A 20,150-nucleotide genomic window follows, 5' to 3' on the forward strand; every position below is an offset into this window, starting at 1 on the left:
TTGCTGTTGACATGTTGAAATATAGGAGATGCTGGTTTGTTGACATTGTGAATTGAAGATGAAAATTTAGGATGACATTTTGTAGGTGCCTTTGGAGGTCTGTTGACATATTGACATTTGCGTTGCTAGTGACATTTCTCTGAAATTTATGAATACATTATGGGATGTTTTTTGCTGACATTTGTGGAATTAGCATGAGAACATACCTTGAGCTTCGTAAGACATATCCATAAAATACCAATTTGGTAGATGAGATTGTATAAAATATTGACATGTCATGTCAACTACGGTACATATCGTGTCAACTACACGTACAAGCCATGTCAACTGTGTTACAAGTCATGTCAACTACACGTACAACCATGTCAACTGCACATAGAAACCATGTCAACAACAATTATAAGTCATGTCAACTAGACATACAAGCCATGTCAACAATCCGACACATTAAAACACGAAATGACACTTATACCCCCGTGTTGACATAATGTGATAGCTGTTGACATGTCGTTAATCTTGTGGATTAGTGGCTGAGATTGCATCTCATTTCTCAATTAAGCTAAAAAATCTCAACCTAACAGGACCCTATATATATATATATATATATATAATTGGTTTTCCTTTTATTATTATTTTTTGTTAAATTTATGGAAAATAATATTCTTTTCGTCCTGGGCTAAGTGAAGTGTGTTTCTTTTTGGGACGTCTCAAAATAAGAGCATCCACAATATAGTTGTCAACTGGCCCGGGCTGGCCCACCCATCAGTGAAACGATGTGGGCCTAGGCTGGGCTTATTGGTTGAAATTGGCTCTAATTGGGCCATTCTGTATACCAAGTCCAGGACCATCTGAAGCCCAAGTCAGGCCCAAGCCCATCAGAGGCCCAATTTATATAATTTGATTTTTTAATGTAATTAGGTAGTTAACAACTAAAAATTGTATATTTCTCTATTTATGCATGTAATCTTGTGCATGAGAGAGGTTAATCTTCTCTATATCATTCTAATTTATTGGATATCTCCGAATTGACTCAAACAGTAATAGTCTATTATATCTCCGTCTCTTCTTATTGAGTAATCAAGTATGAGATCTCAATGATTATTTTTTTACTAAATTTGTAGAAGCAATATTGAACATATGATGTTGGTTATACGTTAAAATGACTTGTCAATTTGTTAAGATTTTTCGACCCCCAATATTTCATGGCATCTTGGATAGCAGTAACTAGCATACAAGAAGGGTTAGTATTGTTACGTTATAAAATTGTCTCTATCCGCCGACTGTCCACAAGGGATGTTATGAACGAAGCTTTAGATAGAAACCTAACTAGTTAGAATTTTCCAATACAAAATAATGGCATCATAACTCTTAGCACTCATTGGGTAAAGAAATTAATTATATATTCGAGCCAATAGCAAGCTCATTTGATTAATGGATACAGAATTTGTTAACTACTCTCTCTGTCCCAAACTACAAGCATTATATTGCATTTCATCCCAAATTACTTATATTATTTTACTTTTTGGCAAAGAAATTTATTATCTTTTACACTTTATTCCCTCTACTTAATCTTTAAACATCAATTTCTTAAATCATGTGACTTTAAATTATGTGACTAAAGAAACAGTGCTAGTTGCTATAGATATAGAGAGGAAATATAAAGGAGCATAAATTTGGTAATCTGACAAGTAAATCAACGTTAGATCACTATAATGGTAATAATTTATTAAAAAGGAGCATTACTCTATGTGCAAACAAACAATAGCCAATTGTGGTTTTACTCTTTTTAAATATGTCAACAGTTAAACCATTAACATATTCAATTTCATCTTACAAAGAAAGCAACAGCTAAAATAGTTTATTATATAATCAATATTACATTGCCAAGTAACAACAATCTGCACCAGAAAGAATAAAATAACTACATATTGAAGGTTATCACAAGAGGATCCTCACCTGGATCAACTACAAATGTCTTGGTCACTTTCTCATCTTGTAAAAGACTGACAATTTCAACTTCATATGATCCATGAAATCCTCTGAACTCGAAATGGCCTTGTTCATCGATATGGCCATGACATTTTGACAGCCACTCTTCCTTGAGAGCAAGATATTTTTTACCAGCTTCATTGATGTCCCCTTCTGCATTAACCAAGTGTCCGTTGTCTCGGCTCATGAAGAGCTCCCAGAATCCCCACAACATCACACCTTCAACTGCAGGGTGGGCAAAAGCTTCGCGAAGCATAACCTCCAAATCATCAGCTCTAACATACTCATTAGTGGAAGAGACATCGAGTTCTGTGAACCAGATCGGGAGGCCAAGAATCGCCAACTTATTAAGAGCGGAACAGACAATCGGCCCAACTGGATGATCTATGTGACCTTGTATGCCTATTCCTCCGACGGGGGCTCCCTGCTCTTGGAGATCAAGAATGTGCTGAATGTACTTCTCGGGTGATGAATGTGAGTCACATCCATCCTCAACATGATAGTCGTTCACAAAAAGGGTGGCAGACGGGTCCAGCTGATGTGCAATCTTGAACATGTTTGCCCTGATATCTTTTCCCAGACGATCTTGGTAGAACGACCCATGCAGCATTTCATTGTTGACATCATGGTGCTTAAACTTACCCTTGTAACGGGTCAGTAGGCCTGTCAAACGGTTTTGAACCGCTGTCATCAGATCATTTTTGCTCAAAGCTCGTATCCATGACTGTACTGTTGACTCCACCTCCCAGAAGATACAGTGCCCACGAAGTTGAATGTTTTGGCTTGAACAAAAATTCAATAGGTCATCAGCGTCTTTGTAGTTGAAGTTTCCTTTGTTCGGCTCCGTCCAATACCACTTCAACTCATTACCAAAAACAGCCCAGTTGAAGTTCTTTACAAAGAAATTAACAAAGTCCTCATTGTCTATATTTGTCCTGTTTACACATGAACCAAATGGAAAGCTGTTTTGAGTTTGTCTAATTTTCACAAAAGTTCCAAACAGAGGACATGAATCTGATGTGGTAAACTTCAAGATAACATCCCGCTTGCGTATCTGCACAGTTAAACATATACCAATATTGTGAAAATACATATCAACATAATGGATAGTAAATTTAATAGAAATCTGGTAAAAGTCTTTACACCAAGAAAACAAGGGTTCTGTTTCCAAAGTTTTTACACCAAGAAAAACCAGGGTTTTTTTATCATGTCCGACAAAATTGAAAAATTAAGATCATCATCTGCTGCTAGCACGAAAGTACGTTGGACAATCAATAAAATGTGTAAAAAAGCTGAAAACCTACTTTTAGTAGTTTTCGAATACACCAAAAGCCAGAAGTTCAGAACTAACCTTATCAGTTTGTGTTTTCAAGTGTTTGAATCTCGCAGATCTGTCCACTGGAAAGATTTGTAGCCCTGCAACCATTAAATCAACCCCAGGATCAGGACCCTGTACATAAACTATTATCTTCGTGGCCCGATTCTCAATTCTGAAAGATCCACCAATTTCATGCCATTTATCATCATTAATCTCAACTTGGCCACCATTTACCCATTGAGAGTCCACCCCAAGAGCCACATTGACACTCTGAGGTCTAGTTGCCCCACTTCCAATTCGTACCCATGCAGACACTTGATAGGTCAAAAAAAGTTGCACTCTTTCTGTAATCGTCTGAGCTGGACCCATCCACGTCTGAGTACGATTAGTTACAACAATACAGCAACCACTCAATGGCTCCTTAGGTCCAAGAGACTCTTGAGCCATTGGAGGAAGGATATGTGGTGCACCATTGCCAATACTAAGATTGCAATTTCCAAGTGGGAACCACCCATTGGTGCCTTTTGTAAGGGTGCTATTAGCAACAATATTAAATCCGAAAATAGAGATCTGGAGAGGCAGAAAAAAGGTAGAGCTATTAGCAACAATATTCATTCTGAGACTACCAGTTTAATTATTCAGCTACCTGAGTGGCTGGTCGGGATGCAGGTGGAGCTTTCGGAGCATGCTTTACAACTAAATTGTTAAGAAGAATATCAGTGCCCGGAGGCGGACCTTCCAAATAAATAACAGCCCGTGAAGGCAAGCTATTTAAAAGAAATTTTCCATGCAACTGCACCCAATCTTTATCTGTTGCCTGCACACTGGAAACCAGCAAACTTCTAAGAAGAAAGACTTACAGAATATGCAAACTGCATAGGGATGATCACATTATATTACCTAAAATCCCATGCATAAATCAGACAAGATATGCTACCTAGTTCAGTTACAAAGTGTGATTAAGAAACATGTGAAAACAAGAATGAAAAATATAAGCCTTGGTGCATCAGTCTAGAGACTCTAGTCATACCTTTTCCCTTGCATCTTATCAAGGAACTCATAAGAAAGAAACAATAGTGTCCACTAAAACCTAATACCAGACTGATTGAACGATAACACGCTCGGAAATGTCTACGAATTTGGTCTTCCACGAAAACCAAAAAATACGACTCAGACGTTAATGACATGTTACATATTTTAACCAGTGGTACTTCAGAGCACAATATATTAATTTATTAAATTTCTAGATATATTTATTCATGGGGTTCTTTTGGGTCAATCTTATCGTGGACTGACTCTAGGCAGATATGCTAAGTTAGTATTTAGAAATGGTGATTATCATTTGTTAGGAACTCTAGTTCTCAAAGGAAAATTCAAAACTTCATATTGGCAAGTTCAGTCTGGCCATTGGTTGCTCGGAATGTCTACCAGTTGATGAAAGGACTCCAAGTCAGTCCACCAGAAGAGATAGGATATGCGAATTTCTTTACAAAAACCAAAGATCGTATCAGGCATGTATTGGTTAGAGTACATACCTTGCAACCCCTATGTATTGTTCACGCAGATCTGCTGTCTGAACCCACAGTGTAGCTCTAACATCTGCACTACTGACATTGTTACCAAATATTCGCACTGTAGCAAAAACCTCATAGGCAAGCTTCTTCTGCACTCTGCTCGTTATCTCTTGTTGAATTCCATTCCAGTTCTGAGTACGATTTGCTGTTGATGCAAAATATTTTCCCGTCTGTGGAAGAATTTTTCCACCTGCCATAGACTCATTCAAAACAATTTTGCAACCTCTCCCAGACCAGTTATTAAGGCCGTCATCAAATCTTGGGTTCTGTACAATGTCACTATCCTCATCACAGAGAGAACTTTTGCTTTGGGTCTGTTAGATGAAAACAAACAGACCACTTCATTATATTGCATATGAAAGGGAAGGAGTATCATATCAAAATAGTAGAAGACTTTTTCTTTAAATATATTTAGATTAGATTGTGCATACTGAATATTTCATGACAAAATCGTCTCAACAAATTTACATGTATATTATACTAGGATAGGGGCAAAGACAACCCCCTGATAATTATTGTGGAGCAAATATACACGTCTCTCTAAAGAATTTTTGGGCGCAACTGAGTTCAAATCCAACATTAAGAGTGCAATCAAACCCAGTCCTCTAATGGTGCAAATTGACCTAATTCTATCTTCATCTTTCTTGTGGAATTCAACTACTGCTGACCATTGGCCAGTTAAATCAACCTGATGGTTAGGCACCACACACTTTCAAAGCCCTCTATCAATTATACAATCCGATGTGAAATCAAACGTCGAAATCCAAAAACCACACAAGACTATTGTATTCATACTTGTTGGTATTCCCGTCTTTAGATTTCTCATAACAGGAGTTTCTTATAGTATTCATACTTGTGGGTGTTCTCTCCAGAAGCACCCTGAAATTTGTCCAAAAATCCGAGCATTCACACTCATGCATTTACATTATTGTGTGACATTTTGGGCTAAGTTCATGCAGCCCAGACGAAGATACTTTGAAAAATAAGTACTGTTAGTTGAACGAAGGGAGACTGTTATGTTCACCAATGTCCTAGGATGATTTCAAGTTGGGATCTGACATTGATTCTTGTAATTTAGCAAAAGGTTTTAGGACCCTGGAGTGTGGGATGTCCAGCCATAAGGTCGATTTAGATGGCCAAAGACCAGCAGTGGTGTAATTGCACTCTATTTTGCACCATTGGAAAATTTAGTTCAATTAACTATAAATTTGAGGGTGCAGACTCAAGAAAAAACCATACTTACTGGCTATTGAGCATGTGACAAGTCATTAAAAGAAAAAGTAGTTTGTAAATAAACTTACAACATATTGACTGGAACCAGGGCAGGAAACTACTACTGATTTTACGAGTATGTCAATGCCAGGCGGAGGTCCCTCCATGTAAAATATAACTCTCTGAGGCATAGTTGATAGACAAAAAGTCCCTTCTAGCTTTTCAAAGCACTCCATAGAAGCAGATACTCTGAAGAAGGCTCATGGCAATCAAGATCGTGATCTCAAGAAACAGATTTAAATCAGAGAAAAAGAGTTTACCTTCCAACGGATAAATAGCTAACTGAGGAATGTTGGTATTCAAGTTTCAGAGTGGCCTGAACATCAGCAACAGCTTGACCAGATCCTGATATTCCAACCCAAGCACATACTGTGTAAGTGGAACCTGCAGAAACCCTATTTGTTATGTCTTGTTCGAGGCCTTGCCAGCATTCGTTCCGGTTCGTAACTCTGGCAAATGGACCATTTAAACTAGCCGAAATCCGTTGAGAATAACCAGAGTCTGAGGAAACCACAGAGCCATCACAGCCATTAGGATGCCATGAATCAAGTCCTCCAGAAAAGTCATGGTTCAGGATGACATTAGTTGCAGGTCTGTTTGTTGTATCATTCAATTCCTCTTTCGAATTCTGCCAGAAATATGCCAAAAAGAAAAGGACTGATGAAAATGATATGAACTTGATGATTGATATGTGAAATCACATATCACATAGACTACAGCACCAGGCCCAACAAATGGTAGCAAAAAAGAATTTCAGGCTGATGCAGGGTGAAAAATCAAGCTACGCACTTGCCAAAAATGTTTGGGATTTCCTTGACAATTCATTATAGCAGAAGCTATACATTTGAAGGCAGATTCCAAATCATCAAATGATAATAAAAAGAAGAGCTGGAGGTAAAAAGAAGGAAGTTCAGCTCTCTAATCTTCAAAACTGTTGTACTCCATAATATATGTACCAAAACACCGCTACTATGAGATTAACATGATGCTGCAAAATATCATTCTTGACATTGCACAAGAGTAACTGAATGTCAAGCTCAAAAAACAGATTGATCTTGATTCTTGTCACTGAAATCAAAAGATAAAATATCGGCTTATCTCAGTTTAACTTTTTGAAGCACCATTAGATAGCTCATCTGCACGACAATTGACAAATTACTCCTTCATGCGGCACTAGTCAAATTTAAAGCACAATTAGAAAGTTCGTGAAATGAGCTTTCTAACAGTACTCGTAGTTATGTGTATTCTCGCCATAAGCAGCCTAAAATTGGTCGGAAAATTCACGCACCCGCACTCACACATTTACATTATCTTGTGACCTTTTTGGGAAATTTCATGCATCCCCCGAGGATGCATCGAAATATGGATACTATGAGTTGGAAACCGAAGTTAGTGGCAAGTGCTTTTCGCACCTATGTCCTCGCGTGATTATAACCTGGAAGTAGACATGAATTCTTGAAATTGACAGAGGACTTGTGTAGTTGCTCTACTTTATATAGTCCGGCCGGAAGGCTGAGTTTAGTTGAAGCGTTAATTTGAGAATTTGGAATCAATTGCTCCCAAACAATCTTTAGGGATGGAAATGCACACTTGGTTAAACTTAGAGGGATATTAACTTAATAAATCTTAATCGCAACTAAGTAGATTCAAACTGAAGCTAACTCCTGCAAAGTTGCTGGTAGGTAATACATACTTTATCAGGCATAACTTCGCCTACTAAGAGTATAGAATGATATTAGTATGTTCCAGAAGTAAGCTTTTCCAGATGTTCAATAACCAAGGATAATGGCACATGCAAATTATGCAAGCTAATAAACTAAACATTTTATACAAGCTACAATTCATAATGTGATAATCTATCATTACTCGTAACATAATAATGTAAAGAGAAAATAATAATTACCGGTTATCATGCACTTGGCCAGTCATTTAAAGAAAGTAGGTTGTAGATATCAGATAAACTTACATCATATTGACTGGAATCAAGGCCAGAAACTTCTACAGATTTTATGAGTATGTCAATGCCAGGGGGAGGTCCCTCAATGTAAAATGTAACTCTGTGAGGCATAGTGGATAAACAAAAACTCCCTTCTAACTTTTCAAAGCGCTCCATGGAAGCAGAAGTCCTGAAGATGGCTAAAGGCAATCAAGATGATGATATTAAGCAATGCGATCAAACTCAAAGGGAAAAAGAATATACCTTCCAATGAATAAATAGTCAACTGATGAGTCTTGGTATTCTAGTTTCAGAGTGGCCTGCATATCAGCAACAGCTGGACCAGATCCTGATATTCCAACCCAAGCACATACTGTATAAGTGGATCCTGCAGAAACCCTGTTGGTTATATGTTGTTCGAGGCCTTGCCAGCATTTATTCCGGTTCGTAACTTTGGCGAACCACCCATGTAGGCTATTTGAAACCCCATGAGGATAACCAGATTCTGATGAAACCACAAAGCCATCACAGCCATTAGGATGCCATGAATCAAGTCCTCCAGAAAAATCATGGTTAAGGATGACATTAGTTGCAGGTCTGCTGGTTGTATCATTCAATTCCTCATTTGACTTCTGCCAGAGATATCCAAAAAATGACTGATAAAAATGATAGTATGAACTTGATGATAGAAAATTAGAAATGTATGACAGCAGAGCCTATAAATGTTACAAACTTTTCATGCTGATAAAGGGTTAAAATTAAAGCAATGTGCTTGCTATTTAATGAAAAATAAGAAAACGGATGCCCCCGACAATTGATGACAGCAGAACCGATAATACACAAGCAAATTCCAAAACCATCAAATCACACTACTTCGCTGGTGGAATGTGGGGTCTACTTACCATTTATGGTAACACCATTTATGGTAATAGTGAAATATGACTCTTATTGTGGGACGGAGGTGGTACATGATTTAAACAAAAAATGTACTCCTTCCGTCCCACCGAAGATACCTACTTTCTTTTTTAGTTTGTCCCACCCAAGATGACCCATTACTAAAAATAGAAACTCATTTAACTCTACTTTATTCCCAACATACAAAATAAAACTACATAAAATCCTGTGCCACCCAAGGAAGGGGTCATCTTCCTTGGGACGGAGGGAATATACAATTTAAATTACTATAAAACATATATTTTGAGAGATAAATCAAAATATAGAGAAAAGCTGGAGAAAAACTAAGTGATTGGATAGTACCGAGCGAAAGGATCATCACTCAACGGATAAAAGTTATTCTAGAAATAACATCGCTCAACGGATAAATGCTGGAGGAATAAAACGAAAAAAGCTCATTTCTCTAATCTTCAAACATCTCGTAGTCTCGTAGAGACTATAATACACACTTAAGCCCATCAGCCAAATACCACTACTGATGGGGTTAACATGATGCTACCAAATCTCATTCTTGACATTGCACAATGAGCTCAACAAAAACAGATAGTACTAGCTCAACAAAAACAGATAGTATATCTTTTCTCTAAAGCCAAAACACAAAAATATCAGTATATATAAGCTCATCCAAAACCCAATTTTCAATCATGCGAGCACCATGAAGCACCAAAAAGAAGAGGAATCCACATCATTACCTCAGAAGGAGTGTTACCGTTGGCGTTGCTAGTGGATGGCTTCTCCATAGAGTCGATTGATCCCTAAAACCCCATTTTCAAAAAAAAATAATCATTATATTAAAATGAGAAGGAAACAATTGACTATTCCAAAAACTGATCGGTCAATGCCCTACCTGCGGCTGCGAATCTGAAGTTTGATTACCGACCGGAATCGTGAAGCAGCAATTCAGGAAGCGCCCCATTATATACAAGCTCCGCTCTGCCAAAGTTTCGAAAAGTGAAATCTAAGTTAAGCAAAGGCGTTGACAATTGTCAAGTAACCAATCAATGTTTAGTAGTCGTATGGAGATAGATACATACATACACAAATTGAAATGGCATAATCATCTCCACTTTGGGCTTTAAATAGACTGAATTAGGTGCAGTAAAAGATTGATTTTTGCGGAATTTGGTCATCGGATCGGATGAGTGACGTTTCCTCAGGGGATGCTGTGCGTTTGGGATTGGGATGCTTAAATTGAAATGCAAGATTTTGCAGGTTTTATTTGATAATTTATAGATTAATTTGCTTCACAGCAATGTCATGCTTGCGTATCGCCAAATCGATTGCTGCTGAAATCTGATTTTGATTACAAAATGTTTGAAAGTAGAGGTGGAGCTGCATGTATAGGAACCGACACTGATGGGATACTATTCACTTCTTTTTCAATTAAAGCAATTTACATATAAACGTAAAATATTACTAGTACTAGTATTAAATTTCATGAAAGTAAAAATATATGATTAAAATAATAAACAACATCATTTAAATAAAAAAATTTATAGACAATTTAAATTGTAAAAATATATACTTCATCCGTCCACTAAAAATAGTTCTATGGATGGACGTCACGAGTAATGAGAAATTGTTAAAGTAAGAAGTATGAGAGAACGATAATAAATGGGTAAAGTACGAGGGATGAAGAGGAAGAGAATAGGTTGATAAAATGGTGTTAATAATTTGAAATAAACTTTCCATTCTTGGATGAGACTATTTACTGTGGACACACCGAAATAGAAAGATGAGACTATTTTTCATGGACACGTGAAACATGTGTATAGATTTCAAAACTTCTTTAAGAAGCTAATTTTTATGTATTTTATCGGATCATTATTTATCCAATAGTTTTGTCTTTTGGTTAACCAATAGAAAAATTTTCCCTTTTAAATGGCATTCATGTAAAAAAGCTAGTTTTTTTTGTATTTTATCAGACCATTATTTTATCGATGTGCCGCCGTGCATGTCGCGGTATGTCCTTGGTTTAACGCAACAACTGATGCATCCGTCCTTGTTGTCGCTGCCTGGACGCACCGCTGTTGTCTCCCTTCAGGCTGACGCTGACCTTGTCCCCGGTGAGCTATCTTTTTCTTCATTTTATTTCATGTTTTCAAGACATTGAATTCAAAACTAATGTAAGTGTTCAAACTTTCAGAATTAGGTAAGTCGAAAGATTCTATACATTTCTAGCTAATTTGATATGTTTGTGCCGGAGCGGTCGTCGGATTCCAAGCAGAATCACCCAGCTATGTTGCAATCAAAAAATTAGTTCGGATTCCAAACAGAATTACCCCTGCTATGTTGCAATCAGAAAATTAGTCCACGTAAATGCAAATTCAATTAATGATGGTGCACCTATTTAAAGTGTTTCAAAACTTTTCTAAGAAGCTAGTTTTTCTACATTTTATTGGATTATTATTTGTCAAATAAATTTTGTCTTTTGATCAACTAATAGAAAAGTTCCGGTGTAAATAGCATTCATGTAAAATTTTCAGAAAAGTGTCATAAAATGTATAGATAGCAGTATCCATGGCATGGCCCATCAATCCAAGATTGTAAGTGTCATTATCTGGTTGGACTTCACATTTCGTTGAACTGATGACGATGCCCATAAAAATTGAGGAATAGTATATGAGAGTGTGGAGAGTGATGAGTCTATGCATTTGAAGAAGCCATTCTAGCTACGGCAGTCTTGTTTCCAGTTTCCACCCCAGTGGCGCAGCCTCTCCAGCCAGTCGCAGTCCTCATCGATGCACGTCTCAAGGCGGACGTCCTTCACCCGGATCCGCCAATGCGCATCGGAAAAGTTCCCCATCTCCGCCTCCCTCCTGTCCAGCTGCAGCTGCGCCTTCTGCATCGCCCTCAGCAGGCAGTAATGCTGCAGCTCCCGGGCATCGCGTCGTGCACCCGCCACCACAGCGCGTGCGCGGCGTAGCTAGCAAACTCCCTCAACAGCTCCACATTCCAGTTGCAATCATAGTCCCTAAAACACATCCACGGCTTGTTCCCCAGATAATGCAGCACGTACATCCCGGGAGGGTCGGACTCGAACATATGGTTCTTCTTCTTTTTCGCCACCGCGTCATCCCCTACCCAGAAATGCTTCAGGAAATTCACCCACCTCGGGATCCGATGCCACCACGTGAAAACCTCGTTCAGGTATCCCTGATCCCCGCCGTTGTAGGATTCCAAGTCGTTGACATGGTCCATGAGGAGTTGGAAGGTGCAATTGGATGGCTCGATGACCATCACGCCAGAGTTGAACATGTGCTCGTGGTTCCCGGTGGCGGAGAGCTCTGGCATGGTGAACAGGAAGTCGATGTTGCGGAGGACGAGGAGGTCTGAGTCGATGAAGATAACCTTGTCGTAGTATTGAGCCAGAGCCGGAACTTGCTGTAGTTCCACTCGTTGTAGGCATCTTTCTCGGCTTTAGGGTTGCGGATGCTCTGTATGGTGCGCACCTCCCACCCGGCGGATTCCAGCCCCGCTCGGTCGGAGGTGTTGATGTATTCATCCACCAGGATTACCAGGTCCTGTCGGACCTGGACATCCTGATGCTTTGTGTTACCGGGATGGCTCCACAAACGTAGACATAGTTCGAATGAAGCACAGTCGCGTACGCCTCCCGCCTCCTCTTTCTTGGTATTGAGTATGGTTGCTCTTCTGTTTGGTTTGTAATAAAAAAAACATTATAAAGTTGAATGAATGAATAAATGTAATAATATGTCTGGACCACTAAATTTTTATTCGAAATCCTAAATTTTTATTCGAAATCCTATGTGATTTGAAAAAGAGAAACCTAACCCAACAAGTGGAAGTGCCAGCTGGCAAGATCTGATTGGAAGATGTTTGGTTCGTAATAAAAAAAAAACACATTATAAAGTTGAAAATGCAATATGTGAACACTAAATTTTTATTCGAAAGACTTGGATTTGAAAAGGAGAAACCTATCCCGCCAAGTGGAAGTGCCAGCTGGCAGGACCCGATTGGAAGCCGAAGCTTATCCCTCAATCTCCCCAAATTTGGTTTGTACAACCAAATGCTGCCTCTACGTGTGACAAGTTCCTCGCATCTGAACAAATTAGGCACGGGGAAGCAGGTCGTGGCGAGGAGAATATGCAAGGGCTGGGTCCCCTTGTGCGCGGCAGCCAGATCCGCAGCCTCGCAACGTTTCTGAACCACTTGTACTTGTGTCAGGGCAGCTTGACAGCGATGAGGTCGAGGCACTGCTTGGGCAGTGCAACTCTGGGGACGGAGGGGCAGCCGGGGACTTGCACCTCTTCCTCCTCGTCGATCCACTCAGGGTAAAGGACCTCCCACGTTGCGTTGCTCGACGCGTGATCTAGACTTAGGACTGTCTGATTGGCATGGGGAATCAATTGCTTCCATTCATGGATTTCTTTCATGTTGAGGTTGAGAATGCCTATGTGATTGAATTTTCCATCCTCTCCTAATTCATTTACTACTTTCGATATCTCGCCCCAGTCCATCTCCAAATCCGATTATTCGTACCCATCATCTGATGACCATGTCCTGTTTCAATAAGAACACAGTTAGAGAATTCTAAAATAGAAGAGTTATCTATCTTTGAAAACGGGCAACTTACTCGGACAAGGGTCGGGGAGCGATTGGATGGTAAACAAAAACTACAAGGCAAACCACAAGTATTATGACTTGGAATCTCCATTCTGTGATCTTCCTCAATTTAAACCAAATCTCCCAACTCCTAGCCTTTTGCACCCTTCTCTTGTACATCTCCTCTTTCAAAAATTCAACTGTTTAATTTTTTCCAAACTTTCATTCACAAAATGGTAGAAACTAAACACACTTATGATTGAGGATCTCGTGTGCCAGCATTAATATGCATAAATAATAACATCTACACTTACCATGTTCATAAGATCTTATTATAACGTCGTACACTTCATAAAATTGGATGCTTAGAAAATGGGACATCGGATTTCAAGTGTTTGTATGTATAGAAGATAATGACAAATTGAGTTATCTATTTAATTCACCTAATTCAAATTCTCTATACACAAATGTTTTCATGTGTGGTGCAATCATTGTATATCTTCTCAATTTGCTAAAAAAGATCGGCATCTATATATTCCACTTGTGTAATTTGCATATCATACATTTTCCCCTAGAGCAAACGATGGACTCTTCTCTTGAGTTACTATCTTTTAACCGACGGTGGTATTGCATGATTTTACAAGCTTAAAATATAGGTGAAGTATTATTCGCTTAGGTAAAATAATAATGAGATACAATGTGAGAAAAACTAAAACAGTGTTTGTCTAAGATTAATTATTCGCAGGAGGTGAAATGAATAATTGTAAGATACAGTGTAATCTTGCATTGTAAAGACGAGCTAAAATACATTGTCATGATCGAGCCTTTGAAAAAAAAATGCAACCTAATAGTACTCCCTCCATCCCAAGGAAGATGAACCCTTCCTTGGGCGGCACGGAATTTTATGTAACTTTATTTTGTGTGTTAAGTGAAGAGAGTAAAGTAAGAGAGACTAGATAGAGTAGAGATAAATGTGTTTTCATTTTTAGTAATGGGTCATCATGATTGGGATAAACCAAAAAAAAGGTAGATCGATCATCTTCAGTGGGACGGAGGAAGTAATAAAAATAGATATGGCTTCTAGCGAGTATATATGACAACTGAATGGTTGGATCGGGATTTTGAGAAAAAGGACAATCCAATAAGAGCATCCACAATAGTTCGTGGACAAGCAATAGCCCAACCATAGCTCAGCCACAAACTCCTCTGCCACATCAGCAGTACTAAATTCCTCCTGCCACATCAGCAGGACAGGCAACTGGACAAGCAATAGCCCAGCCATAGCCCAGCCACAACATCAGCACTAAAAACAAATAATTAAACAATCACACAAAATACGGAATTAAATTTACTACACATATATGGGAAAATTCAATAATAATATTAAAATTTAAAAAAGTACATTAATTAAAAAAAGGTCAAATAAAAAAATTACATTACTTAAAAAAAACTCCTAATCCACGCACCAGCCCCTCGCCTCCGCCGCCGCCTCACTCCTCGCCGTCGTCACCGCTATCCGGGACCCCCAAATCTGCGGCATCTAAGCCCGCGTCAGAGCCCCCCACCTGTGCCGCGCCGGGATTCAAATCCTGTTGCATACTCACGAGCACGGCGTGAAAAAAACTCTTCTCCTCGGGGTCAGTTGCATTCTTCCATTGATCTATGATCTTGATCATCTGAGCCCGCGCTTGTTAAGCGCCAAGAAGACGAGGTCGGCTGTCGAGCTGCCAACAGGGGGGATGCTGACTGGACCTTCTGGGACCTCTGGCGCTAGCGTTGCGCCCGCCTTTGACAAACCGGGAGAGTGCGGCGAGTAAACGCGGGAGGGGACGGGTCTTCTGAGCATCTTCGGGGAGGTCGTGGGAACCGTCGCTGCTACCGCCGGCATAATCACCTGAATAGTTCAGGCGCTGCTTCTTCGGCCAGCCCGCATTGACACTTGCCCGAAACTTCTCGGAATCCATTAGCACCTCGTAGCAGTTCCAGTAGGTGAAGTCCTTGTAAAGCCCGGGCACGGGGAACTCTTTCTCTGCCTCCCTCCTGCAGTCCTCGTCAGTTTGGCCGTTGGACTTCATTCGGAGGGCGTTGGTGTACAACCCCAAAAATCGGGAGACCCCAGACCGGATTCGGTCCCACGCCTTCCGGCACTCCTCCCCGCTGCGTATCCTCCCCTCCGGGAAAAATGCCTTGTAGGCTGCTGCTATTTTAGCCCACAAGTTGAGGATCCTCTGATTGTTCGAGGCGAGGGGGTCATCGCAAACACTCACCCACGCCTTGGATAGCGCGACGTTCTCCGCGTCCGTCCACTTCCTCCGTGGCTGGCTGTCGTCACCAGCTGGCTGCGACGACTCGCCGACCACCCTCTTCCCCTTCTTTTTCTTGGCCACGCCCCGACCCCGCCCTACTCATCCCATTTGAACGGGAGTGTCCGCATCCCCGAGATCTATCCCCAACTCCTCTAAGGAGAAAGTATCACACCCAGTGAACTGCGCCTCCGCTGGGGTCGATGTGTGCGAAGCAGTAGTAGCAAAATCAAGACTGGGGCGATAGACGTTGTCCCCCCCCGGCGTCCCCTGCATCCCCGGGTACCCCGGGCTCATCTGCATCCCGGGTGCCCACCCCGGCATCATCGGCATCCCGGATTGCATCCCCGGTACCCCCTGCCCGCCCAGAACCGCCGACCCGCCCTGCATCGTCGGACCCCCCGGCATCCCCTGCCATCCCGGCATACCACCCCCGGATGCCATCCCGGGCATCATCTGCTGCCAAGGGTACATGTTGTTGTAGTACCCGGGCATCTGACCCCATCCACCTCCCACGGGGACCGTGGGAGTTTGAGACCCGCTCGTTTGAGACCCGCTCGTCCCTGGAGTAGGCTCGTTGTTGAGATCCATTTCTCGTTGTTGCTCTTGTATAGAAATTAAGATAGAGAGAGTATTCGTTAAAACAAGTGGTGCGAATGAAAATGAAGTTCAAATCGCGTATATATAGACTTTCGAAAATTAAAAAAAAAAAAACAAAATTGCGCTCGTCGGTCGCTCGCCGATCGGGAGGCTGCAATAGGGGCGAGCCGATCGGCGAGCGCCCGGGAATCGGCGTGCGCTCGCTGAAATTCTCGCCGGATTTGGCGCTCGCCGGCTGCAATAGTTCGGCGAGCATACCGCCGAGCGCCAAAAATCGGCGAGCCGGTGCGCTCGCCTCTATTGCGGATGCTCTAATAGATAAAATAAACATGACTTCTAGTTATAAGTAAACATGACAACAACAGAACTGCTGGACGACATATGTAGATATAAGGATCGTGATTTTTTACTAACAAAGATTACAATACGTATAGGCTACTTCGCTTGAGTTTCTACCTTTTCATATTTTGTCAATTCTTCTGAAAATGTTGATATTAGTCAATTACAAATATCATTGGTATTCAATGTGATATTGGAGGCGACATTTTGGTATTATCAAATTAATTTACGTGTTTTTTTTCGATTACATATTTACTTTGGATGTTTAATAATATCATGCAAAATGTGGTGTATTAGTAAAATCAATTGAAATGCCCTAAAATCATAGAAAACGAGACAACAAAAAAATAGAAATATTTATAGCAACGGTATATGGCATTTTTTAACTGGCCACACTCTCAATCAAATGATAGGAAGGTGTGACAAACTGCAATTTGGGAAGGACATAACTCAACTGTCCGAGTCGGAGATCTTCTCTTCTTTAGAAGGCGCATATTGTCTGGTAAGTCGCGATCTCGTCCATGGATCAACAGTTGGCCTCTGTGGTGGTGGCGGCGTCGGTGGCTTAGATTGCCTAAGTTCGTTTTCCCTATCTATAAACCTGAGGTGTGGAGAAAACGAAAAAAAAAAAAACTGGACTGGACTGGACTTACTCAATGTACGCCATTGGTGCAGCATCCCCAACTCGTATACGAGTTCGAAGCATTCTCGTGTATCCACCAGCTCTATGTCTGTAATCAATGAATATCAAATATGTTATAGCAATCATGTACCAGAAGCAGAGGATGAGATTGGAGGATTGAGATTCACTTGTGTCGATAGGCCAATTCTGTATATAACTTGTGGATGACATCATCACCACCAACAAAGGCACCAGCACGCCTTGCAGCACATAGCGAGATCAGGTGTTCAACGATGTAAATATCACAAAATTAGAATTCAATCACTGATAGAAGTCCTTCCTTAATTATAAAAACCAATCAATAACATTAAAATGCTGCTTAATCCCACTTCCTTTTGGAAGACATTTTGGATATGAGAATAATAGCATAAGTTAATGTAAACGTGATAGTTGATAGTTCCATCTTTTTTGAGTTAGCTAGTGAATACAAATTTCCAAGCATTTTAACTGTTATGCTCTACGTACTTATAAATAGTAAAAGTTCGTTCAAGTATATAAGTCCTATTTCAATACAATCAAATCCTAAATTGAATAAAATAATAAGCTATTGACTAGTCCTACTGAAACATGATTCTCAAATAAAGACAACCAGTGAAATAATAAATCAACTAAGAAAATCATGGAAAAGTGACTCAGATACTATTCACAACATTTTCCATAGCACGTAATCTTCTTCTGTATCTTCAGTCTTCACTAATATACCACAATACCTCGACAACTATCCGGATCAATGTCACTAGATATGTGACGGTACATTAATTGAATCGAAATATACATATAGGGTGGAAATTGTATAAATTCTGATTTGAAATGTATGACATTTAGAATAAATCCAGTGAAGTGTCCATCATTTCAAACTTTATGCTCGTAAAACTTCAGATTGCATAAAACAAATAACACACCTCTTTTCCGAGCTGCACCATATTATCAGCAAGCCTGCGAGCTTCCTTTGCCTAAAAAGATAACAAGAGAAATTATAAACATGAAGCCATTTATTGAGCCTTAAAGAGTGACTCTTATTGTTGGACAGATGGAGTATTACTCTTTCTGTCCCAAAGAAGATGACTATTTTCTTGAACGGCACGAGATTTTATGCAATTTTATTTTGTGGGTTAAGTGGAGAGAATAAAGTAAAAGATGTGAATAATGTAGAGATAAAAGTATTTTTATTTTTAGTAATGAGTCATTTTGATTGGGACAAACTAAAAACGAAAGTGAGTCATCTTCGATTGGACGAAATGAGTAGTAAGTATATAACAATTTATTTCCTCTGTCCACCAATAATTATGTAATACCACGACTTTTTTTCTACCTTTTTATTTTTCTCGAAAGAACGTCGTTGTGCGTCTGAAAATTTTTAACCTTTGTTTCTTTTTTTTCTTATTAAAGAATGATCAACGATGGTTCTCCATCTACCCCCGAATTGACTCGGACCCCCGGCCTAACGGTCAGAGGTGAAGCGTCTTACCACCGAGCTGCGCTTCGTTGTCGGGTTGGGAAGGAACGAGTCTGTATAACCAACCTCCCCCAAGCACGGGTCCAGGCCAGTGACTCATTAATCCCTAAGATGCGCCATCAGGGGTCGAACACGTGACCTTCAGGATGGCGCGGTATCCTTACCCCTCAACCACTTGAGCTAAGGGTCTTGGATTTTAACCTTTGTTTCTTTGAGAGAAGGATTTTACAAATTCGGGCCTATTACATTTATTCTTCCCTAATTTTTGTCGTGTGTCAGTCTCACAAATCTCACCCGAAATTATGGAATAGAATTCAGATCGTATATTTTCCTCAATCACACGATTCCTTCCACATTCATTCAATTTCAGAGAAAACCTTGCTTTCTCCCATGATCTGCAGTTACAATCATTACTCTCCATCTCCTGCACGATCAGAATTTCAATTTACACCATGTTCCAAACTGCAGATTTACATCCTCCTTAATCTGCTCCATAGTTCACAAATTGAGAGGAAACACCCCAGTGAAAGCAGAGAGTTCTGTAGTCGAAAATCAGCAAGGAGGATTCTCAGTTCCATCTCAATTTCAAACCCGGCATGTTCGGAATCGGAACTGGCGCTGACCGAGATGATGCGGGGCAAGACGGCGCTAGCGGAGGAGAGACCGAGGCGACCGAGAATGACGACTAGCCCTCGATTTGGAGTACGAACAGCAGCAGTCGTGAGAGAGAGTGAGGCAGCACTGAGGGCGAGTGTAACGGCGGACAGCCGCTGTGTGAGCAATGGCGTGCAGGCAAACTCGAAGCAGCGGCGAACTTTCTTCAGAGGCCGAGATGGAAGAGGATGAGAGAGAGATATTGGGAAATAGAAACGAAGAAGCGACGGAGACAGATGAGAGACCGAGAGGGGGAAACGGAGAGCAGAGATGCTTAGACTTCGGCGGATGGCGATGGCGGTGTGGTTTCGAGCAGATCGGAGCAGCAACGGAGAGGCAGAGGCGCAGTGTTGAATTTGGGGAAGAATAGGAAGAAGACGGAGGAGTACAGAAGAAGAAGGGAAGGGAGTTCTCTTTTAAATTTGGATCGGAGATGTCGACGAATCTGAGAGAGGGGTATGCCGAATGCAATGACGAAGCTGAATCGAGAGAGAAGAGATGAGGAAT

At 40.5% G+C, this 20,150-nt stretch overlaps 2 protein-coding genes, 1 non-coding gene and 1 pseudogene across 3 annotated transcripts; all 4 read right to left on the reverse strand.

Annotated features, from left to right (window-relative positions):
* Positions 1–929: 929 nt before the first annotated feature.
* LOC121806090 lies at positions 930–1,030 on the reverse strand. Its single transcript, XR_006051623.1, has one exon. It is a non-coding gene; the product is annotated as a U6 spliceosomal RNA (small nuclear RNA).
* A 732-nt stretch (positions 1,031–1,762) lies between these two features.
* On the reverse strand, positions 1,763–10,347 carry LOC121805349 (endo-1,4-beta-xylanase 1-like). Its single transcript, XM_042205158.1, has 11 exons — positions 10,078–10,347; positions 9,891–9,976; positions 9,736–9,798; positions 8,354–8,721; positions 8,120–8,279; positions 6,414–6,781; positions 6,183–6,342; positions 4,843–5,195; positions 3,954–4,131; positions 3,341–3,877; positions 1,763–3,043 (listed from the first exon to the last, which is right to left on the reverse strand). Exons 2-11 carry the CDS (start codon positions 9,957–9,959, stop codon positions 1,922–1,924), a joined length of 3,378 nt encoding a protein of 1,125 aa, XP_042061092.1. The 5' UTR covers positions 9,960–9,976; positions 10,078–10,347; the 3' UTR covers positions 1,763–1,921.
* A 1,364-nt stretch (positions 10,348–11,711) lies between these two features.
* LOC121804092 lies at positions 11,712–13,536 on the reverse strand (annotated as a pseudogene).
* Positions 13,537–17,301: 3,765 nt separating this feature from the next.
* On the reverse strand, positions 17,302–19,484 carry LOC121804093 (50S ribosomal protein L17-like). The gene is made up of 6 exons (XM_042203636.1): positions 19,464–19,484; positions 19,330–19,413; positions 18,435–18,486; positions 17,662–17,752; positions 17,505–17,582; positions 17,302–17,452 (listed from the first exon to the last, which is right to left on the reverse strand). Exons 1-6 carry the CDS (start codon positions 19,482–19,484, stop codon positions 17,302–17,304), a joined length of 477 nt encoding a protein of 158 aa, XP_042059570.1.
* Between the last annotated feature and the right edge of the window lie 666 nt (positions 19,485–20,150).

This window comes from Salvia splendens, chromosome 5 (assembly GCF_004379255.2).
Source record: "Salvia splendens isolate huo1 chromosome 5, SspV2, whole genome shotgun sequence".
NCBI lineage: Eukaryota > Viridiplantae > Streptophyta > Magnoliopsida > Lamiales > Lamiaceae > Salvia > Salvia splendens.